A 25,496-nucleotide genomic window follows, 5' to 3' on the forward strand; every position below is an offset into this window, starting at 1 on the left:
TATGGAATTTGTTTTCCTTCTGGAATGTGGGAATCAATAATATTGTTATCATTTTAAATGGTAAAGTGACTTACAAGCAAAGTGATACTATATGATAAATGTCCAGTGGGTTTTAAGTGAATGAGACTATCTTAGGATTAAAGTTCTAGTAGGTAATGGGAATGGAACTAGATCTTTCTATTAGTTATTGTCTTACTAATGTAACCTGAAATGTGATAAATTATTGTAGAATACTGTTAATAGTACCAAACCAGTATTTGCAAGAAGAAGAAAACGAAAAGATTCTGTATATTCATTAGCTCTGTATCTTTCTATACAAAAGGAATGGTGAGATATATACATGTAGCTGAAGATAGCAGTAGCCATTCTGTTATAACAAACCAGCTGATGTGGCCACTAAGCAGAACATAATGGGTGAAGGTGGTCACTAACTATATGAGAAAATAAATGAAAAAATACAAAGAATAAAAATGACATATTGTAATACTCCCCCTCAAGATGGGGAGTATATGTTAATGATTCCCATCTTGGATAAGAGACCAGAAAAAAGTGAATGAGGCAGAGACTTGGTGAGCATGTCCGCAAGTTGATGAGAGGAGCTGATGTGAAAGGTCTTCAATGTGCCACGGGAAATGCAGTCACGAACTAGATGACAATCGATTTCAATATGCTTGGTACGCTCATGAAAAACCGGGTTGGCTGCTATGTGTAGGGCAGCTTGATTATCACAAAACAAATGTGCTGCAGAAGGATGAGGGAAGCCAAGATCCTTGAGTAAATGCAGTAACCAAAGAACCTCACATGTGGCATGAGCCATGGAACGGTACTCAGCCTCGGCTGAGCTATGAGAAACAAGATGCTGCTTCTTAGACTTCGAAGAAACCAGAGAGTTGCCAAGAAAAATACAGTATCCAGAAATGGACCGTCGGTTGTCTGGACAAGAAGCCCAGTCCGAATCACAAAAGACTTTCAGTTGAGAAGAAGAAGTAGAGGGGAAGAACAGACCTTGACCAACAGATACTTTGACATAAGCAAGTACACGATGAGCAGCTTGTAGATGAAGTACCCGAGGAGTGGCCATGAATTGGCTGAGATGATTTACAGCAAAACAGAGGTCCGGTCTTGTAATTGTTAAGTACAGTAGTCTCCCAACAAGCCTTCGAAAGACAGTAGGATCAGGAAGGAGATCTCCATCATGTAGGGACAACTTGGAGTTAACTTCAAGGGGAGTGAATTTTGGTTTGCAACCAGATAAACCTGAATCTTGAAGAATATTTAGAGCATAGTGATGTTGGCAGAGGGAGATGCCCTTCGAAGAGCGAGCTACCTCCAAACCCAAGAAATATTTTGCAGGGCCAAGATTCTTTAGGTGAAATTTGCTGTCCAAGAGAGATGTTATATTCTGCACCTCAGAGAAATTATTAGATACCACAAGAATATCATCTACATATACCAACATGGTTGTAAAATGAGAAGCATAATTTTTTACAAACAAAGAGTAATCAGCCTGTGATTGAATGAAGCCAAGAGAGACCAAGGTAGAAGAAAATTTGGCAAACCATTGCCTGGAGGCTTGCTTGAGCCCATAAAGTGATTTGTGTAAACAGCATACAGCATTTGGAAGGGACTCCCCATGTCCATGATAGCTGGGTGGTAGTGTCATATAGACCTCTTCAAGGAGATCTCCATGCAAAAAAGCATTGTTGACATCCAATTGTATGAGATGCCAATTGTTGAGGGCAGCTAGTGCTAGAATAACCCGAACTGAGGTGAGCTTGGCTACTGGGGAAAAAGTTTCAGAGAAATCTACTCCCTCTTGTTGTGTGAATCCTTTAGCAACTAAACGGGCCTTAAATCTTTCAACAGAACCATCAGCATTGTATTTGACCTTGTAAACCCACTTGCATCCAACAACATGCTTACCAGGGGGAAGTGAGACAACAGTCCAAGTGTGATTATTTTTCAGAGCCAATAATTCAGCATCCATTGTTGACTGCCAATCAGGGAGCTGAGAAGCCTCAGAGTAAGTAGAGGGTTCAAAGTGGACAGTGAGAGAATTTACAAAGGCAGAATATGTGGGGGATAGTTTGGAATATGAAAGGAAACGGGAAAGGGGATGTGCTGTAGATGAGGAACATATGTAATCTGCTAAGTGTCCAGGGGGCTTTTTAGGTCTAGCTGGACGAATGGCCAGAGGATTAGAAGAAGGGGCAGTAGTGGGTGGGTATATGGGAAATGGTGAAACAGGAGAAGAAGAACTAGCAAGTGGAAAAACTGTTTCAACAAAATGAACATCCCTTGAGATGAAAGTACGGTTAGAGGTAAGGTCTAGGAGTTTGTACCCTTTATAGCCAGGAGGATAACCCAAAAAAACAGCAGGGGTGGCCCTAGGGGAAAATTTGTGTCTGGATTTAGGAAGTGTGGACCCATAGCAAAGGCAGCCAAATATACGGAGATGGGCATATGTGGGAACCTTGTGGGATAAAATTTCAAAAGAGGTTTTGTGAGATAATAGAGGGGAGGGGGTTCTGTTTATGAGGTAAACAGCCGTTAGCACACAATCCTGCCAATATTCAAGTGGGATGTGGGATTGGAAATGCAATGCGCGAGCAACATTCAAAATGTGCTGATGTTTGCGCTCTACCACAGAATTCTGCTGTGGTCTATCAACACAAGAGTGATAGACCGTAATGCCTTTAGAGGAGAAAAAATCATGCAACATGAATTCTGGTGCATTATTACACCGGACAGCTTTAATGGCAATGTTATATTGGTTCAATATCAGATTGAAGAAGTTAGGAAAAACAGAACGAAAATCAGATTTGCATTTTAAAAAATAAGTCCATGTAAAACGAGATGCATCATCAACAATAGTAAGAAAATATTTGGATCCCTCAACAGAAATTGGGTGAAAAGGACCCCAAATGTCACAGTGAATAAGAGTGAATGATGTGGGAGATAATTTTGGATTTGAAATAAAGGGCAAACGTTTCTATTTGGCCAGAGGACAGATATTACAAAAATGAGATGCATTAAGAGTATCAGAAGTATGCAACATATTTTTCATAGAATTTAAAACAGAAAACGACAGATGACCTAAACGAGCATGCCAGAGCTCAGAGTCAGACTTATTTACAACAGAACAAAGGGAAAGGGGAACACAAGACTAGGAAATAAAGGAACAAACATCTAAAACATAGAGACCTCCACAACGCTTAGCAATCCCAATCGTCGTGGCTATGAGGGGGTCCTGTATGACACAATGAGAATCAGAAAAATTAGCAACAAGTTTGGAATCGTGAGTAAGAGCACTAATGGATAAAAGATTGAAAGTAAAAGATGGAACAAACAAGACATTTTGAAGAATTAACGAAGAAGAAAGTGTAAGAGAAGTGGAGCCAGTCACTGGAACGGTCGACCCATTGGGAAAAGAAACAACAGGAACAGTGGAAGAAGGAAGAAGAGGGGAACCAGAAACCAGTATCCAGTATCCAACAAGATTCAGGAAAAAGAGGGAAACACTTACCATTGAAACTGGCTACAGATGGAGAAGAATCAATGACAGATGCGGAAGAAGGAGCAGGCGAAGCAGCAGAATTCTGATGGAGGAGCGAAACGAGATGCGCATATTGGGATTGTGTGATCGTGGCTGATGACGGTGGAGAAAAATTGGGAGAAGAGGAACTAGGGTTCACGTGGTGGGATTGGGGCAAATGAGAGACAGATGAATTGGTATGGGCTGAGGGAAAATTGGGAGTTTGGGCCGTGTGTGTGGGATAAGTGGGCCTAGTAATCCTGGGCTTGTACCCAGGGGGGAATCCGTGGAGACGAAAACATTTGTCTCGGATGTGGCCTTGAGCATGGCAGTAGGTACAGAAGGGTTTGGAACGGCGGAGTGTGGTGGCGGTGGCAGCCGTCGCCGGAGAAGGAGCAGTGTTTGAGGTTGATATTGAGTTCAGAAGAGGCGTCTCAGGAGCAGCATGGATGGTAACATTGATTTGGCGCTGTCGTTCCTCTTGGAGCACAAGAGAAAAAACGCGAGCAATTGAAGGAAGTGGATCCATCAGGAGGATCTGTGCTCGCACTGAAGAAAATGACTCATTGAGCCCCATGAGGAACTGAAGAGCGTCGTGTTGTTGTTGGGAAACGGTGAGCTGCCGTAAACCACCACAGGTACACGGTGGCGTGGGAATGTAAGCTTGAAGTTCATCATATAGGGTTTTAAGCTTGGTGTAGTATGAATTGACGTCAAGTGACCCTTGATGAAGAGAAGAAATCTCTTGCTTCAGTTGAAAAATGCGTGGACCATTGGCTTGCTGAAACCGAGTGCGTAAATCCTCCCAAATATCATATGCATTGGGGAAATAAACCAAACTATCAGCGATGGCTTTGGATACAGAATTAAGGATCCAAGAAATGACCATGGAGTTGCAACGGTTCCATGCCGAAAAAAGGAGCTCTGTATTTTGAGGGCGAGAAACAGAACCATCGGTGAAGCAGGATTTGTTCTTGGCAGTGAGAGCTAATAGCATTGCTCGACTCCAGGAACTATAATTTATGCCATCAAGAGTGTGGGTCACAAGAACGAGACCAGGGTGGTCACTACTCTGCAGAGAGTACGGGCTAGATGCATCCTCCATGATAGGGGATGAAGATGAGGAATGATCGGAAGAAGGCGGAGGACGATTGGTGCCGCGAGCCATCAGGAATTATCTGATACCATGTTAATAGTACCAAACCAGTATTTGCAAGAAGAAGAAAACGAAAAGATTCTGTATATTCATTAGCTCTATATCTTTCTATACAAAAGGAATGGTGAGATATATACATGTAGCTGAAGATAGCAGTAGCCATTCTGTTATAACAAACCAGCTAATGTGGCCACTAAGCAGAACAGAATGGGTGAAGGTGGTCACTAACTATATGAGAAAATAAATGAAAAAATACAAAGAATAAAAATGACATATTGTAATAAATACTATAACCAACATATACTTATGGTGGTTGTAGTTGTCGTTGTATGACAACATGACATTATTTTGAAATTTATTTTTTTCCTTCCATTTATTCATGCACTGCCAAGATACTCATGAGTATAAGGAAAAAAACACTGGGACTTGAAGAATATGAAGTGCTGCTCATTTGCTGTTTTTTTGCCCACATTCATGTGCATCCTTTTTATTCTCAAGTCAGAATCTTAGCCTTGTCATGTATTTATAAGTCCCATATGAAGTGTCAAAAACTCATTGTTTGAAAACTTTCTTGTTAACAGGTGGCTACCTACAACATTTTTTACTCCCGGTTGGAGGTGCATATGAATGAAGTTGAAATTCTGCTCACGGTGAATCAATGGGATGATTGATCATCATGATTCATTATCTAGTTGATAGCTTGGTGATGATACAGAAGATGATGTCAGTGATATCCAGTTACACGAGGATAATTGATAGAAATTTTATGATCTTGTTATACATTTTGTGAATAATATTTATTAGTTGATATTGTAATTTAATACATTTGTTATTTTTGTTTTTACGACACTCTTAATCATTAAGACTTATTAGCTATTTGGTTATTACTATGATGATTTGTATGGTTAAAATTATTATAAGTTTCAAACTAGCTCATTGGTTATATGATTTTGATGATTTATATTATGACCATTATAATGAATAAATTTTGTTTTAAAATTTGAAATATTATATTAAGAAATTTTGAAAGTAGGGATGGAATTAGGGACAAAAAAATTATGTCCCTAATAGGGACGGAAAAATACTGTTCCAATTAGAGACAGAAAAATTATGTCCCTATTTGATACGGAAAAAATCTTTCCCTAATTCCGTCTCTATTAGGGACGGATTCTAGCCTTCCACAACTAAAAATTGTTCATAACATTTGGGACGAAACTAAAGTTCTGTCCCAAAACATTAGTGATGAGCTATTTAGGAATAAAAAATTTTTTGTCCCAAACTCCGTCCCTAATTTATTTAGGGACGGATTTTTTCCTTATAGGGATGGAATTTTTCCGTCCCTAATATCTGTTTTTTTTAGTAGTGGAACTTGATGCTAGAATCTATCTCTCTATCGCCTATCGTTCTTTGTAGCATTTGTGATGGGAGCGCAGACAACACAGAGTCAAACCTCATGCTAAATAGGTTAGAAAGGGAACCTAATCAAAAATCCATAATCAGAAGAATTTATGTCTATTAGGTCCATCCATTATGGAAACGAAAATTCTAAAGTCTGCATTTATTCCTAATTTGGCCCAATCTAATAAGATGTTGTCAGTCCAAGAACACAACATAATCACTATTTAATTAATCGAATTGGAATATTATTTTGAAATACTAAAAACTAATTTATTGATAGTGCCCATATATTAGAAAATTTCCAACATATCATTGTTATAAAACTCGGTCTAGACCGACTGGTTTGATTTGGAACCCAATAAACCAGTCATTTCATTATTCTGAGTTACATATTTGGATTGGTTATGTTGATGAAACGGCAAAAGCAAGTTTGACTCAGCCCGGTTACAAAACCAATTTGCTACAATCATGATTGTTTCACATGTGTTAGGTGAATGAACAAGTTACGTATTAAAACATCTCCAAATATATTGTTGATTGACTATTTTGCCCCATATTTTTATTTTTTTATCACTTTATCTTTCTTCTCAAACTTTATATTAATTTTCCCTTCTTTTCAAAGTATATATTAATTTGTCTTTATTTGATCAACACTTACTTAAATAAATGAATCATTTACTCAAATAAATAATTTACTAGGTACCAGATTTTGGTTAAATAAGAACAAATTTGTACAGCGGGAGCGAGAAAGGGGCAAAATGATGCCAACGATTTGTTCATGTATGTCATGGACGAGAATTTGGCCGCAGTCTAGGAAACGTTACTGTATTGAGAGACTTTTTTTGGGTAACGGATCCTAATTACTTCTTTGAGGCAAATCAGAATCCTCTGCTATCTTCACGGATTTGACTCTTTGAGCCGCCTATGAGACTAATCCAGGGTTCGGGTGCAAGTTCAAGAATTACGGTACTTATACTCTTCCCCAGATAGTATTGGTGGGATTCGAACCGTGTATTGAGAGACTTTGTAAACAACAATTTTCAATTTATTCAAAGGCTTTGGTATTTTCGTGTCTCAATCTTGAAAGTAACTCACAAGTTGGCTAGCTGCCTCACTATTGCGGCCCATCTTCCTGCTCCAGCTGCTTTTGTTGGGCTTAAGGAGAAGAGGACCAGTAAGCCACCCATCCACTTAGATGACTATATAGTGGGCAAAATCTCACCATTTCAATTTGAGCCCCTTTAGTTTGTTTCCTCCATTTAATTTGTTTCATCTTTGTATTACGTTTTTAGGCATTATTTCTAAGGAAATCATTGTTTCATTTTACATGAGATAATTATCTCTCACGTAAAAAGTTGTGTCATCACTTTTTTTTTTCTTTTTTTAATAAGTGGTGGATCCCACCACATCATGTGTTTATAATATGAGATATTTATCTCTAATAACATGAGAGAAATAGAACACTTATCTCTATTATGCATTGTTTCGCGCCTAGAAGAGCAGTGCGCTTTATCTACCATTGTTTCGCGAATTATTTCTACTCCAGCATAATTATCTCAATCCCAGTATTCAGTTTACATTAGCATAGCATTTTGATTTCAATTGTAATTGCTACTTATTATATAGCCTGGCACTTAATAGAAAAGGCAGGAAGATTTTTTCACCAATTTCTTTTCTCTCCCTATCCCTTTCTCCTTCTCTCAACTCTTTCATATGAAATTCTTATTTTTTTTCAATTACACTTGCTGCTGTATATAGAGATGGCAATTTTTGTCACGACCCGCTGACACGACATGAACACAACACTAAAAATTCGTGTTTGGGTTATCCGGTGTTGAGATTCATGTGTTCATATTAACAAAAACAGAGATAAAAAAAATTATATTATGTTACGTGTCAACCTACAAATACAAAATTGACTCATATTAATCCTCTTATAGATTATTCGTGTCACGTGTCATTTTGTGTCAACACGACATTGGTGAAAGTAACATTCAGTATATAGGTTATTCTTATTTTTTCATGTCAGGTCAACCCACACAATAAGCGACACGCCTTGAATTGTGTGTTATGTGTAAACCCTTAAAATAAATGAATCATGTTTGTGTCGAAGGTTTTAACCCGTTTTTAAATTTATTAGTGTTCTTGTTGAATATATTCGCTTTTTGTATTGAATATATTCCTATTTGTGTCAAAATTGGTGTTATATCGTGTCAACCCAAATTGTCACCACTAGATTCACCCTACCAACTAGTTGAAAATTTAAAAAAATAAAATAAAAATGTACATGCAGGGGTTTTCATGTAAGCAAAATGTCTATTTTAAACCTACCAAGACATGTTTTAACTAAAAAAGGGAAATAAAAAGGCTTTAGGGAAACATGATTCAGTAGTATAGCATTTGGTTCTCATAACTTACTTAATAACAATTTGCTTATTTTTTTTGTTCTAGAATAATATTAGAACCTGTATACAAATTATCCAAGGCCCAATTCCTTATTCTTCACTATGAAGCAAAATGGCGGAAAGGTGATCCCAGTCAAATATTACACATCTAATACCACTATAACTCCACCTCAAGCCACCTAACCTATATCTACAGTCACAACTGAAAACACATTGCCGCCACACACACTTGTTAGGAAAAATCAAATGAACCTCCAAAACAGATTTATCACACACTATAATTAAGGGTGCTCAAGTCATAAGGTACTCATTTTCTTCCTCAACTCAAATATACTTGTATTCGGAGGAGGGACATACAGTTACATGGAATTTCAATTTTGAAGCTCCAAATGCATTCTTGGGTCATAGAGGTATACGGTGAAAATTATTTGCATACTTTAGAACATTTTTTTAAAAAAATGTGTTAGAACACAAATGTTATCCAATAATCCAATGGCTTGTCGATACACATATGTCATACAAGTTCATATAAGTATGTATGCAAGTGTAAATATTAGTACAATGCTTGTAAGAATGATATTGTCAGCTTGCCAAAGTATATGGGTTAGATGAGAGGCACAACTTATCACATAGTAGTCCTATGTAGACTATATATATTTCCCAGAACAAAAGGAACTTAAAACAATATAGCATTTGTAAGGCATGTTTTAGACCTCAGGTTACATATTCATCAAAACTAACAAGCAAAAGTCTTTGTATCATGTACAAGAATCACTTCATAAAGGAAATCCACTCTTACCCATGCATCCCAGCTGAGATTAGAACACATAAACCACTTCATTCTTTGAGAATACACAGAAATCAATACCCAGTATCCAAAAAAAGAAGAAGGAAATATACCCGAGTCACACAAAGATTCTAGCCAAAGGGGGTCAAAAAAGTATGTACAAAAATATTTGCAACCTATTCAAACATTTTCCTATCAATGAAACAAAACATCTAAAGGGAAGCTCTATGTCGGGGCATATTTGGAAGTATCACCTCTACTTATCACCCCAAGAACCCAAATCGCAAAAGTAAACTCAGGTGCCTCAGCTTATCTACTACACAGATTTCCTACCTACAAAAACAATCTACACCTCTTTCCTTACATCACTATTGCATATAAATACAGAATCTACACACAAACCACCTTTGGTATGTGTGCAATCAATTTGAGTCAATGAAAATTTGATATTCATCAAATCGTTAGGATGCTTGGAAACAAAGTTTCCTGCATGGTAGAGTATCCATTGCCCGGGATTATCCAAATGACTCTGGGATACTGCATGTTGACCATCAGAAGTGGTTAGCTGAAATTTTACTGGTTTTATATCCCAGCCATGAATGTGCTCAATCTTACAAACTCGACGACCAAGCCTCTTGGATGACCTGCCAAGCTGGAGTCTGAAGAAGACACTGTATGTCCCAGGTGGAAATTGGAAATCAATATCTCCTTCCACTTCAAGCCACCAAATTTGTTGAAGATAAGCTACTGTATGGAACCTATTCACACACACACACACAGAATAATATATCAAGCTCCAACATATTCTTGTACTCTCATAATGCATGCGTAAGAAAATTAAAAACAAAAAAAGGGGGGGTAATGCAATTTGAAGTCCCTAATTTCAGATATGTCTAGCAGAAGGTGGCCAAAACTTAGAAACTGACACAGCCATTAGGATTGCAAAGAAAATAACTAAAAATATATCAAAATTTTGACGCAAATGAGGATTGCAAAGATGCATTTCAGGGTTCGAAAAGTTCACTAACTGAGTCAAGTGTACACAAGCAAGGTTGAGTATTCTTCCAACTTCAGACATGTACCAAAGTATTAGATAACCTTAGTAAAAAGGAGTTGGAAAAGTACCAAAAATTCAATCTTTGAACTTTTATAAATAGCATAGCCAGAAAGTGAGTTCAATATAATGTGTGAAGTTAATCTAGAAAAGGGCATAAAAATGAAAGTTCAGCTAAAAATGTTTTGTATTTCAACGCATAAGATGAAAAACAAAATATAACAGAGTAAAGACCAAGCCAGTTCTATTATTAGTACGAGTAACATATTCACTTACAATAATCTCACCTTGACTCTTCGGTCGAAATGTGATTCCAATATCTCCGATCATCTATCCCTGTAATCCTCAAAGCTTTGGAAGAAATCGCCAAACAAACCCCACCCGTCCTCTTATCTAGCCAAAATTCCTACACCAAAGTAACATTTTGAACAAATAAACATCAAGAACATGAAAAGTATGAAGAGGTGAATGAATAAATGGGACCAAGATAGCTCACCTTGGTTCCGTGGTCAAACAAAGTAGGCCTGCAGAGTCTAGCATAAACATCCCTCTTCCCCAATTCTGCTACAGAAGCATCCTCCAAAGCTTTCTCCATTATGAACTTATAATTCAAAGGCAACTTCGATTCCCAAATGAAGTCTGCTAATGAAGCATCACGAAATGCCCTGTTCAATCGTGCTAGCTTGCAAATATCAGGTGGATCCAAGTACATTAACACCAATGCTACACAACTCTCAGGTATATCCCCAAGCCTTGGCCTCAAAGGAGCAGCATCCCCATCAAAAACACAAGAGGAAAAATTAGCACCCATAATAACGCACACCAAACCAAACCGCTTTATGCCCCAAAATCGAATGCAAAACTCTCAGATTTCACACACCCAGAATATGATTTCAACTCAAAACTTGACCTTGAACCTCAATTTGTCAACTTCACACATAAAACCATTTTTTTTTTTCCCAAAAGCTCTCAGATTTAACACACCCAGAATATGAGTTCAACTCAAAACTCGACCTTGAACTTGAATTTGTCAACTTCACACACAAAACAAATTCAATCCAGATTTCACACACCCAGAATCTGAATTGGCCTTAGAACCTGAGTTTGAACCTGAATTTGTCAATTTTCTGAGAGAGAGCTAGAGAGAGAAAAGTGAAGAGAAAAACATGATCATTATTCCGACGAATTGGAGTTAAATACATGAGCTTTCGAAGAAACTCAGAAACCAAAACGAGATCCTAGGGAAGTCTCTTTCTTTCAGAAATTTTCAGAATCGGGATTTTCACAGCGCGGGTTTTGCGAGTCCAAGTTGTCGTGAAACGGAAGTCGGATGAGGAAAACGACACGTAAGGATCGAAGGACATGTATTCCTCTAAGCGACACGTATGTGGTTCGCCGTTTTGAACCTTAAATCAGGCTGATTTGTGACTTATGAAGAATTGGAGCACGGTGTTCTTATCCACTACAACGATTGTTCGAGACTCTTGCGGAGTTGTCAGCTAAATAGTTGCTTGTCTCTCTCACGCGCCTTCATTCCAGCGCGTTATATTTTAACAATTTAAAAAGTAGATTCCCAAATTATTGCGAGTATATTTAATAATTTCGTTGTGATATGAAACAAAAGCGTAGCAATAAAAATTTATTATATATTGGAAAATATTTTGGGAGCTATTTTTTTTATCAGTGACCCTTTGATTTTCACACAGTATTTTTTTGTATTTTTTTTTTTTTAATTGGTATAGATCTCACACAAGATATATTTATAACATAAGATACATATTTTCTATTGCATAAGAAAATTGAAACACATATTATATATATGCTTTAATATGTCTACAATGAATGTAAATAAGTTATTTACTTTTACTTCCAAAATGACGTAGTTGAAAAATTAAAAAATTATAATGAGAAAAATTATAATAATTCTGAAATAAATTATAATCATAAAAATATCTTAATTTCTGCCTCAAAACAATATCGTTTTAGACTCAATATATATACTTATGTACGTTAACTGCAGAAAAAATGAATCTTTATATATATGAGCTTTATTAATCTCGTACAATAATAAGAAAGAAACTTTCTAATTTTATAGAGACAATTATATGAAATCTACCCATATATAAAAAAATAAAATACAAAAATCGATGTATATATAAAAAAAAAAAAAAAACACTCCAAGAATATATTTTCTTATATATGTGTCGAATCGAAACTGGTTATGTATTGGATAAGGGATCACATAATAGTGCAATTGATATCGTGTTATATATAGTATTGCAATTTATGATTTGAAATTCAACCCAAAATTTATGAATTTAAATTTAAAAATTATGCGATAATTGAATCCAATTTTATTTATGATTTCAATTCAAAGACGAATATGAAAAGCTAATTTTAATTTAATTATTTATGTATTTTGTTATTTGAATTTTTTTTTTAATTTGAATTTATATAGTATTATATATTTTTTAATCTTATTATTCCATATGACTCACGTGCATGTTACATTCAACAATTTTGCTTGTGAGATATGATAATAATTAGATATGAGAGAGATTATAAGTTTATATATATATATATATATATATTGGGCTATATTTTCCTATTGGCCGTAGGAGACACACATAATTTCTTGCTATTTTGTTGTATTTATTTTGTATTTTATTTTTTTAAATAGCTGGTGTGGCTCATAAGTTATGTGTCTATAAGATAAGATAATGAATTTCTTATTACATAAGACTCATTTATCCCATATATAGCAGATGGTTCTGATGTGAAGCTTTGGACTGATAACTGGTTGGGTGGGAAAAAACTTTGTTGCAGCTGTCGAATAACCAGGTTCCGTGGGAAGAAAGTCAGAAATCAATTGCGGATCATATGGTGGAAGATGAATCCAGTCTTGAGTTTGTTCACAGTTCTCTCGGTTCAGATATGGTTGTTGCAGTAACTAATCACTTAAGGCTTATTCCAAGGAATGGCGAGGATAGATTAGTTTGGATCAATAACCATAGCTCAACTTCTTTGGTTAAGGTTGCTTACAATAACTTGATGAATTTTCCAGAAGCTTTTCATGCTAGCTTATGGAAAAGAGTTTGGACGTGGAAAGGTCCAGAACGAGTGAAAGTGTTTATGTGGATGAGTTTGCTCTCTAAAATACTGGTGCGTAGTAGAACTAGCAAGTGGAGTAGAGGTCCTAATATTTGTCCTAGCTGTCCTACTCATGAAGAAACTATTCTACATGTTTTACGTGATTGTAGACATGCGAGAAAAATTTGGCAATTCTGGTTTAAAGGTACGATACCAAACTCTTTTATGATGTTGAGTTTGCAGGATTGGATGACATCCAATATAGAGAACTTGTGGGTTTCAAGCGAAGTGAAGGACTTGAGGGATATATTTTATACTACTATTTGATTTTTATGGAAATGGAGAAACTTGGAGATTCATGATGATCATTTCCGACGTGAAGAGCAATCGACAACAACGATTTGGAATTTCATTCAACAAATTGTGCAGTCTCGAGTTCATCATGGGCGCTTAAGTTCCAATGATAGCAGTTGGATAGCTCCTCAGCAAGGATGGGTCAAGTTGAATTGTGATGGAGCCTCTTACAGTAGCATGAAAAAAGCTAGTTGTAGTGGTATTTTAAGAGACCATACTGGATCCTTTCTGGGAGGTTTTTATTGTCATGTAGGTTTTTGTAATCCCCTTGATGCAGAATTATGGGATTATTGAAAGGGTTGGAATTGGTTTGGGGTACAGGCTTAAAAAAGATAGAAGTAGAATGTGATTCTAGCCAAGCCATCCAGATTTTGAAGGAAGAACATGAAGATTCCAGAGACTCTCAAGTTACTAGAAGATTGAGATTATGGTTAAAAGCAGACTGGACCATTCATTTAGTTCATACAAAAAGAGATAACAACAAGTGTGCTCATTGGTTAGCCAAAGCTGGACAGAATGAAAACCTTCATTTAAAGATTTTTAAAGAACCTCCTTCTCAGTTGATAGGTCTTATTGATACTGATGCTAAAAATATGTCTAGCTTGATAGTTTCTGAGTTGTAATTTCCTTTTGTTTCTGGGCATAAGCACTCCTTATTTACAAAAAAAAAAAAAAATACAAACAAACAAAGAGAAAAAAAAACTGGATAATTTAATTTTTATCTAGATAATTTAATTTTTCTTAATAATATTCTTTTAGCAGAGAAAATTTTTGGTGCATTGGAACCACCAAAACTGGATAGTCCTTTTATTAAAAAGGATTTTTTTTTTAGGATTTCAAGAAAATTATAGAAAAAGAGGATAAAAAGAGAAAAAAAAATTCCTTTTTAATTAGTTCGGTGGTCTTGTGTACCAAAACTTTTCTCCTTTTAGCACATTTCAAAACTGAATTATAGTTTGTTTGAAAGGTGTATATTTATATGAGGAGGGATATTTTCACTATCAAAATTTTCCACTACTAATTTATTACCTATCTAATCACCATTAGATTAACATTTTATTTCTCTTCAAAAACTTTTTAACATTCTCTCTCTTTGATCCAATGGTGATATGATGGATAGTAAGTTAGTAGTGAAAAATTGTGGTAGTTAGAATATCCCCACTCTATTTATATATGAGTGACGATATTCTATCTACCAAAAATTCTCACTACTACCATACTATCCATCACTCACCATTGGATCAAAAAGAGAGAATTTTAAAAAAAATTTGAAGAGAGATAAAATGTTAATCTAATGGTGATTAGATAGGTAGTAAGTTGGTAGTAAAAAATTTTGATAGTGAGAATATGCCTCCTCTTTATATATTTATGTGCATTTCTAATTTGACTTGTAAAAGCGTTATTAGTGATGGAGGTAGGATAATTGATATATACAATTGGATAGGTGAAGGAGATGAGCAGTTGAGGATTGGAACAAGGCATGTATATCCTGAATGCAATGTTGTACTCTAAATGTAGAAGATGTTGTACTCTTAAATACATGATAAGAGAATAAACCAATTATTTTTTTAATTTTTAAAAGTGCATTTAAAAATTATGATTACTTTATTTGTTCATATTTAAAAAGAGAAACCTACAATCAGAACGTACCAAAAAAAAAGTCACATTTCATAAGCTTATGGATAAATTAAGTTCTGTATCTTAATTTTAATTTTCTCCCTGGTAAATCAAGTTTAATTATAATGGTACTGGACTGACTATGCGAGGCTTCAACAACTGAATAACATCAACCACTTCATGTATATATGTTGTGTGTTAAATTTATAACACAACTTCATTCTAATACAAATATGAAGCTTAATGCACATCAAATCCGTTCAGATCTGCTCACCCTTAAGGACATGTGGTTCAATAGTAACGTAAATGTTCATAAAATGAAAGTTACCAATGATCGGTGTATAAAATTATGCAGTTTGCAGGTATAAAATGATATGTTTGCATATAATGTTATTTTATATATATGTGCCTTGTGTGTGTTCCATGACTAGAGATTCCTTATTTGGAAATACCGTTGCCTAATCACCTACTCCGCTACTCATAATGATAAATATAATGAATACTTTTGATATAGTCTTCTTTTTTCTTTTTTTGGAGAATTCTTTTGATATAGTCTTATTCCATACTTTGTCGATTGTCAAAAGACTAATTCAAACACAATTCATATTTTGTCTTATGAAGGCTAATTTCATTCTTATCCATTGGAATAAATAAATCAAGTACTTATCCAAATACTAGGTTTTGTGGACCTCTTCTAGATTTCCTTGTAAGCATCAATCATAGAGCCAACTAGCTTCTTCAACTTTAAGTGTCACTTATCATGTTCTAAAAAGACAATGCTCAAGCTTATATTATAAAAAAAAACAATTATTATAATTAATTTGAAAAGGGCTCTTTTAGTTCCCATCCACCTAACCAACACATGTCATTCTTAGTTATCCCCCTCTCAATTCAAGCCCGAAGATTAAACAATGAGCGAAAAGCAACAAGGCAGGGTTGCTTTTGGCTAAAATATATGGGACTGAAAATGCTAGATTGGGATTTTAATATATTAAGGGTTTTATAAGAGTTATGTTGTAAGAAGAGTAATTGTGTAATGTTATAGAGATTTGTTTTGCGTGCATTAATTTATTTTTATTTTTTTGCTTCATAAAGTGTGGGCTCCACAAAATGTTATGTGTGTAGGAAATTTTTTCTTATCATATTAAAAGACACACTAAAACCCCTTATATTAATAACTAAAATCGTTTTCCACTTGCGTATGTAAGCTGGTGAGGTGCCACATTGACCCTCCTGATCACACATAAGAATTGGCCAGTAAGAAATGAACCTAAAATTATTTAAAAGGAAGAGCATAAGATTTATTTTAGAGAAGGTTCTAGTGGGATTTGTGGAGAATTGAGTGATGTATATAAGGAAGAATAAACTAAATAAGAAACATATAAGTGAAATGACTTGTAAATTCAATTTAAGCTCTTCTTAACCGTCACGCAATTTCGGTATCAAAATTAAACGCCTGAGGGAAGAATTCGTAAGTCCTATTTTGGGTTGAGATATGATGTGGAATCCTTTATTTGGATTTATCCTTTAAAATCAACACACACAAATATCAAATACATCAAATATCATCACTCACTACATCAAACGCGGCGTTCAGCCACGTTGGTTTTGCCACATTTAGTAAAATAATCATTGGAAAAAAATTATCCTAAATTTTAGTACATTGTTTAGAATGTGGCAAAATTACCCTTGACAAACAATAACAGTGTGTCAAAATTAGAAAAACAAATTGCTTTCAGTAGTCAGAACGAGATAATCCCTAAGCTTTAGCTTCGTCTGCTTTAGCCGAAATGAATTTTTGTAAATTTCAGTTTTAATTTCGTCCTTCTTTTGTTCATCTTTCTAGACCACCAAATCTTGTACACAACAATTTTTGTGTTATCGTAGCTTCGATCTTCAAAGCTTTGGTTCCGTGTCAGTGCTTCATGTTGCTTTTCTCCATCTCCTAATTTGAGGATAGATAAATGGCATCAAGCTTTTTCTGCACAATAACTTCAATTCCGAGAAATGTGAAGCTCTGATCGCTCAGGTGACTATTTTATCTGTGAGATGTATGCATTTCCTTGCATTTTCCATCTCTTTCAAATCTATGAATGAGTCAATCCTTGCACTGCGATATAAAGATTAGTGCATGTAACCTGTTTGATTAAATGTCTCTGTTTGAGTTTGACATAAATCTGTTTTAGAACTACATCGTTGATTGCTCTCTGCTACTTTATATTATCTTTCAATGTTTGTTTATTTTTGTGACAGATCTTCCATTGTCTGATTTGACTATTGTTATTTTTCTCCTGCTTCTGACGCCATTAATTTAGGATAATGGTTGGAGACATGCATTACACAAAATTCTTGGTTACATAAGAGGTGAGAGCACGTTAGATGGAGAAGGCAAAAAAAAGGGAAAAAATTGTAGAAAAAAAATAAAGGTTGAAAAATATACTTAAAAACTAATTTGAAGTAGTTTAATAATTTTCCTTTTAACAAATTTTTGTCACATGTAGATATCTTATGTGGGTCAGTGATATACTGCAAGGCTACCCACTTTTTTTTTTTTTTTTTTTACATTATATGTGGGTCTCCTATAAAGCTGATCTTTGCTATTTGTTGATTTAAATCTTGTAACCTTGCTTATATGAACGCATACTTGTTCTGAGTTATAACAATTACAAGAAATGACTTATATGACTTTATTATTAGGTTATGAATTAACTTGAGATCAACATTACCTGTTTCAGGTCACAAATCGAAGGTCTCATAGGTGGTTAAATGATCGTCTCTTGGTGGAACTAGTACCTTGTTTAAATGCAAAGGAAATTTGAGGCTTATTTGCTCCACCACTGTGGGGTAATTATCTGAATCATCTGATGCATGTGTTATTAATTGAATTCACGACATTTATATGGTTGCTTTTTTTTTATGTCTGAGATAATGGTTGAATTTAGGCAAACAAGAATTGAATTGTACCATGCACGAGAGCATACTAAAGTGATGTGGTTTTCTTCACCGTGTGCATGCTTTGTCACAATTTAAGTGCATGGAAATGAAAGGGGTCACCATTTCACGTTCAAAATTTTGTAGGACTCTTTGAAAGTTAACTGGCTTCAAACTTTCATGATATTTATTATAATTTTTTGGTCATTATCTGATTTAGTCTTTCTTTCCCTTTTTTTTGTTTTAGCTGGTGTTTCCCTTTTTATTCCATGTTACTAATGATTGGGTTCATCTTAAAGGTGGTGAAGTTCCACCTTCAACATTTTGCATGACTAATGTGAGGAGTGGGAAAGATTCAGGAACATAGACATGGATAAAGAGGTTATATTTTCATGTCTATTGCAGCTTTCTCTATTGTGAGGTGTTCATATTGTAATAATGCACTTTCTCTATATTATAATATATCTTGTTACTTAAGCTTGTTACTTAAGCTTGTAGTTTCATGTCTATTGCAGCTAATGAGGCCTCACTTGAAAGAGATAAAGCAACATATGGAAGAGAAGGAGATAGTGCTATATGTCATCAAGTCATTTTTAATTACCGGTAATAGTGTATATAGTGTTGTGCGATTATACTAATATGCTAGTAAGTTAGGCTCGTGAGACTTTTCAAATTATGTTGTTTGGTATTTGAAATTTTTTGTTTAAATAAATTGTTTTAAAACATTTTTGTTAGTTCACCTGTTAAGTATTGATCTGGTGGTCTATAAAAGTCTTGGTTAAACTTTGGGGATCAAAATAAGCCTAACCTCTCTTGCTACATGCACCATGTAAGTATCACAAAAGTAATATAGACAAGTGGTGGGAAAGGATGGAAGTATTTGAACTATTTTGAAATGTGGGTCGATGCTTGTGTAAGCTATTAGGCCTTTTTCTCTGTTGGCTTCGGGATGGTATGCTACTGGGTCAGAGAAACAAAGAGAATGCTTTGCGATAATTAAGTTATTTTGTTGAGGTTGCTCATTTCTTTACGGAATCTATCTCTGTTCCTGCTCGTTTATGTTCCATTATTTTTGTGTTTTCTATGTGTGCCAAATGGTGATGACAATGCCTAAAAAGAGAGATGCAAAAGTTATTTTGGTTTTTGTATGCCTTTTAGAGAGAATCTGATTATCGTTTAGATTTTTTTTTCATTCAATTCTTACAGTAAGCACGATGATGTATTTTTATTATTCTAGTGATTTACTAGTCTCATTATTGGTCAGAGGAACTTGGAAGGTCTAAGTTCAGGCAACAATCATAATGGCATTCTGTAATAAGGTTGGAAATTTCTTGAAGCAGAGTGTTGCTCAGAGCAGACAAGCGCATGTTGCATCCAAGCTTAATTATATTCGCTGCATGCCCTCCAACAAGCTTTTCGTTGGAGGTATTGACTTTTGTTTGAAATATAGTTACGGACACAAACCGCATACTTAGATGCTAATTTTCTTATATTTTATTATTTTGGCTTTTGCTATTTTAGGCCTTTCATATGGAGTTGATGACCAGTCTCTTAAGGATGCATTTGCCAGCTTTGGAGATGTGGTTGAGGGTGAGTGCAGCTTTTGAATTTAAGGCAACTAACTTTTTCCAGTCCCCTTTAAATCATGAGAAATTGTATTTACATTTCGGTGCACTATTACATGTTTGTTGGCAGCAGGAATTTGATGCAAAAGAATGAAGAAATTCTTTTACCATTATCTGTTATTATCAGATCAGGCGTGGCATCTGTATCTTGATTGTTGGAGTAATTAGAATTTTCTTGGAGCTGGTGCATTATATTAATGAAAATTGTTTTGGCTTTTTTTTGTCATTCTTGCCCTCAAAGAAGACTACGGATTCTGTGAGGGAAAGCATGATCAAATACTTAACAGGTGAACTAACAAATTTATTTATTTTTCTTAGAGGATAGCAACTATAACGGATTCTGTTTTGTACTGCCAACTGAGGTGAATGGCTGAATACTCCCTAGTTGTTACTTGCTAGTCGCTACTGACCTCTCCTTCTTAAAGAACTATTTACGGTGATGAGTCAATTGACAATGGATATACAGAGATAGTCCACTGCTAATTAACAGAGCTAATAACTCAGATCATATAAAAAGGATGCTAGAATCAGTTGATGCGGAGGATGATACTGTGAGTATTTTTTTTGTCCTGCAATAAATTTGAGTGTATATATAAAAATGATTTATATAATAGTCAAAATTTAACATAATATGAAATTGATTTGTGCAGGTGTGATATGGTAGATGGCATTTCAAAGGACTATGATGGCTTACAAGAACAAATCTTAAATGGATGATAAGAAAAATTTGTACTATCGTATTTTATTTTTTTATTGAATTGAGAAGATAATTTTTTGTATAGAAGCCCCATAAGTAAACTTTTTATTAGTTTTATTTGGCGATTTTTTCCCACTATAATATTGGTAGAAAGCTTTATTAGCTTATATAAATTAAAAACATGATGACTTGTACAAATTCTTCAGTGATAATAGAATATAATGTTTAGTGATTGATTCACATTTTAATTTGTTCACTAAATCGTGTTTGAGCTATTTTCAACATTATTTCCTTTATTATTGTAATATATCGAATTCATAATATTTTTAATTTTAAAAAGAAATTTCTTATATTTAGCCATGGTCATGAATGTGGCTAAAAAACATTTTAGCCACAAATAGCCACATTTTTTCTATTGTGGCAAACAAAACAGTTTAACCACATTTATAAAGTGGTTAAATTAACAATAAATGTGGCTAAAAAAAGGCTACCACACTCAATCAAAGCGTGGCAAAGTGATTAAAGTAATGTGGCTAAATTATAGCAACACCACTTCTAGCCACATTTAATCAAAATGTGGTAAATTATGTTAGCCACATTTTTTATCTATGTTTGCCTCGTTTTTAAATGTGGCTAATCGGAAATTTTTTTGTAGTGACTTGAGCTATTTTGATTATAATGTTAATTTTATTTTCCTTTCTATTTTGATCTTAACAAACATCAAATACAGAATTGTGGCTTAACGTAGGTCGTACGTATATATAGTTTTAATTCGAATTCTAAAGAAATACCATCACTTGAGCTATTATTTTAAGTTTATCTTGTTTTCATATCACTATACGATTATGCGTGCACTTATTTCAAGAACAAATAATCTTGCACATTGAATTAAGGGAAAAGTGTTTGTCCTTTAAAATGACACAACTTGTGTCATTTCACTCTCACAAAGAGGTTAAACCCATACTTTTATATTTTTTGTCCACTCTTTCTCTTTCTTTATCTATCTCTTTCTCTCACTTAAAATGACACAACTTTATATCTTTTAGAATGATATACACTTTTCCCTCGAAGTAATGAGTAAATTGTGGTGACTCTCGAAGTTTTGCCTAATCACATTCTACTTCATTTTACTGCTAAAATTAGACTCTGTTCTATTAATCTCTTTTGACTGGCGAAATCAATGGTAATGAAACAAAATAATTCGTTTAGTCCAAGATTGGCAACACAAAAAAAAATGGAAAAATTGAATCTTAACTAATCATAATTTTCTTACGGTAGTTTTATGTCAGTGCCACTTGATGACAAAAGGTAAATCGTTGATCAACAATTGAAGCCTTATGACTTGTGTTTACCTATTTGTCCCACTAAGTATCTTGTTATTAGTCTATTTAAGGAGTGATCATAATATGAAGCAAGGATCACAAAAAGTTATTTTATAAATTGTTAGACTGCTAAGCTGATAGAAATAGTATGAGGGTGCCTAACAGGCTAACACACACACATATATGTTAAAGTTTATATGCTATTAAAATAGGTTTTTGAAGCATGGGTTTGGAAAAATACAAGTTGGTAATTACTGCAATCAATCCCTCGTTGGTCTAAGTTAAAAAGGGTTTCCATATATTTTACCCTTTACTTCTCAGTTGCCTCCAAATTCCCAATACATTCACTCTTTATACTCCACTCCTGTTCTTTCTTAACGTTCTTTTTTAACAATTCTCTCTGTCATGTAACATGGGAATAATCATTGTATATGAATCACTGACCACTACTAACCATTGATAATTTGATAAACAATACAGTTTCATAGTTACAGATCTTAATGGAATGAGTGATGACACGTCCAAATAGCTAGGAAGCAAACATTACAGAATACAAATTTAAAAAAATAAATAGGTACGTAACCGTGACACTCTTTTTTTTTACTTTTTAAATGACGGACCCTACCACATATGTGTCTACAACATGAGAAATCTTTTCTCATACAACATAAGATTAGATGAATCCATACTTTACTAGCTAAAAACAAGTTCAGTTCAGCATAAACTAGAGAACTGCAACGGCAGAGAATTATGTAGCTCATTCAATGCGATCTTTGGTAGTTATGGTCAAAAGATTGAAAGGTTAATGTACCCAAAAAAAAAAAAAAAGGCATTGAAATATTAACATAAACGTTGCATAATGCATCTATGGGCTAGGCGTGCAATATGTGTCTAGTTAGAAAAAATGTGATGGGCTTATAGCATTCACCTTGATTAGTGTTTATGGGCTAGGCCTGGAATGTGTCTATTTGGAAAAATGCTTCTTCAAACAAATAACTAGTTTTCACCATTAATAATTAGTTGGGCGTTGGAACCAACTTTAAAATGCCTTATGTTGCAAGGGGCAGGAGAAAGCATTTATTAGTCGGGAAAGGGAAGGGATCTTTTGACTCTAGAGTAAGATTTACAACTCTTACTCATTATCTTAACCGTTGATTTTCGTTCATCTAACGGTTATTATTTATTTGAAATTAATAATTAATTAATTGGTATAAATAACCGTTAGATGAATGGAAATCAACGGTTGAGATGAGGAGTAAGAGTTGTAAGTCTTACTCTAGAGTCAAAAGATTCCTCCCCGGGAAAGGGGAGGGATCTTTTGACTCTAGAGTAAGATTTACAACTCTTACTCATCATCTCAACCGTTGATTTTCGTCCATCTAACGGTTATTATTTATTTAAAATTAATAATTAATTAATTGGTAGAAAGCGAAACAAAAACAAAAGAAAATATTCCCGGGGAGGAATCTTTTGACTCTAGAGTAAGATTTACAACTCTTACTCATCTTCTCAACCGTTGATTTTCGTCCATCTAACGGTTATTATTTATTTAAAATTAATAATTAATTAATTGGTAGAAAGCGAAACAAAAACAAAAGAAAATAGTCAAAATCTATAACATAATATTCTGACCTAGTCATGAACCATTGTTATTCCATTTCTCAAGGCAATCCCTATGCTTCCTGATATGTATACATACTCTTACCTTTCCCAATAAAAGCTCTGATTCTGATAGGAAGTCCTATATATGTATATATACCTTTATGTACACGAAATAGGCATTGGTTTCGACGCATAAACTGAATAAGACCAGGGAAGTGATCAAGCACGTGTAGCTTCTATTCTTGAGAAGTTGAGATATTAGGAAATTTCTACCCACCTACCTAGGCTAAGAATTTATGGCCACTGTAATTCAATCACATCTATGTGTGGAATTCACATGGGTCTCATGTGCACTCATGGGGATTGTTGATCCAATCCAGCCTATCATGCCTCCTTGTTTAGAAACCATTTATTTGCCCAAGAATATTTTCTTGGCCAATTAAGACGCAGAGAAAATTGTTGTCATGGTCCGGTAGGTAGGACCAGTTCCATATCCTATTGTCCACTTAACACCTCACTCATATACATATATCCCTAGAACCTTTAATTCAGGAGCACCGATTTTGAAGGAAATCATAGTTAATATAGCTCTGAAGAAGAGTTTTCATTACGTTTTAATGACTAGGATTTATCTGTTTGTGAACGGTAAAGTGAGGAGTTTAGTTCTGTTTCTCTTGAAAGGATGAAGTATATTTATGTAACACTGTTTATTACATATTGTGATATATATGAACCAAAGTTGCATGGAGGAGACACCGTGAGTATTTGAGGTATAGGCTAAGGAAGGGGGTGGTGAAAGGGTACAATATATGACTCTAGATTTCAGTATATTAACAACTCATTAAATGTAGTATACAAGATGTCCTTTTAATGGTTAAAGAGAATATATATATATATATATATATATATATATGTATATATATGGTAAAATATTTCTTAATAATGAGAGAGATAGAGCCATAACAATTTTGTCCAATGGACCCCACTGTGTGTGAGAGACAAGTGCGCACATCTTCAGACGTGTATAAAATGAGCTGACCAAGGAGTAAGACGATCCATGGTACGAGTCTAAAAGTCTCACTTTAAAAAGATAGAAGAGTGATCCCTTAAATAGATCTTTAAGGATCGGTACAAGATTGTTGAGGTTAGTCCAAAACACTTTAATTCATTACATGATCAATTGGAACACTTTGTATTCAAAGTATCATGAAAATATATCAATAATGTTTTTTTCTGATGTGCAAATCATGGATGAATAGCACGCTGTGGCACGTTATTGATCCATCACGCATTGTTATACTAACATAAAAGTTGGATTCCATCTACCCTACATAAGGAAAGAAAAAGACGTCCACAAGACACTTCAAGAGGAGACCACAATGTAACCAATAACCATCAACACAGCAAGCCAATGTTGATTTTTTTTTAGTTAATAAACTTCGAATGGCCTTCCAACATACCTAACAGTCTTCATCATGAAAGGACCTTATTTTAAAACAAGTTGAGACTCGAAAAGTTAACCATACATGTGTAGCTTCTGGACACAGCAAAACACTTGTCTTCATTCTTTAAAAGTGACAGATGATTATATATTTATCCACCTAAAACTTAAAAAATGTGATAATTTCTTAACAACAATGACCATTAAAAAAAAAAAAAAAAGATTCTATTCATGCACACAAATTCAGATAGAGCATAGATGATACAGCATCCCAATCAAATAATAAACTTTGCGGCAAGATTAAGACATTAAAAATGCATGCAGAGTAATGCTATTCACGCACTCGCATGATCGAATTTATTAACAAATAATCAGGCATTCATTGATTAGAGTTGTACATGTGCATTAGAAATTAAATTATATTCATTTTGGGTTGACGACAACATTGTTTTTGCATGTCTAACCACTGAAGGAAAATTGCG

General features: G+C 34.6%; 1 protein-coding gene across 1 annotated transcript; it reads right to left on the reverse strand.

The window, feature by feature from the left end:
* Window positions 1-9,115: 9,115 nt before the first annotated feature.
* Window positions 9,116-11,736, reverse strand: LOC133286702 (F-box protein PP2-A13-like). The gene is made up of 3 exons (XM_061484152.1): window positions 10,832-11,736; window positions 10,623-10,741; window positions 9,116-10,039 (listed from the first exon to the last, which is right to left on the reverse strand). The coding sequence occupies exons 1-3, from the start codon at window positions 11,144-11,146 to the stop codon at window positions 9,628-9,630; spliced, it is 846 nt and encodes a 281-aa protein (XP_061340136.1). The 5' UTR covers window positions 11,147-11,736; the 3' UTR covers window positions 9,116-9,627.
* Window positions 11,737-25,496: the final 13,760 nt, after the last annotated feature.

The sequence above is a fragment of the Gastrolobium bilobum genome, unplaced genomic scaffold (genome assembly GCF_033153095.1).
Source record: "Gastrolobium bilobum isolate Gb01-03AN ecotype WA unplaced genomic scaffold, APGP_CSIRO_Gbil_v1 utg16848, whole genome shotgun sequence".
NCBI classification, from domain to species: Eukaryota; Viridiplantae; Streptophyta; class Magnoliopsida; order Fabales; family Fabaceae; genus Gastrolobium; species Gastrolobium bilobum.

Excerpts from the sequence above, each read along its gene's own strand:
- LOC133286702 (XM_061484152.1), bottom strand. The coding sequence starts at position 11,146 with ATGGGTGCTAATTTTTCCTCTTGTGTTTTTGATGGGGATGCTGCTCCT. Across the intron at positions 10,742-10,831 it reads TGTTTGACCACGGAACCAAG|GAATTTTGGCTAGATAAGAG; the intron begins GTGAGCTATCTT and ends ACTTTGGTGTAG. Across the intron at positions 10,040-10,622 it reads ATTTCGACCGAAGAGTCAAG|GTTCCATACAGTAGCTTATC; the intron begins GTGAGATTATTG and ends GTGTGTGAATAG.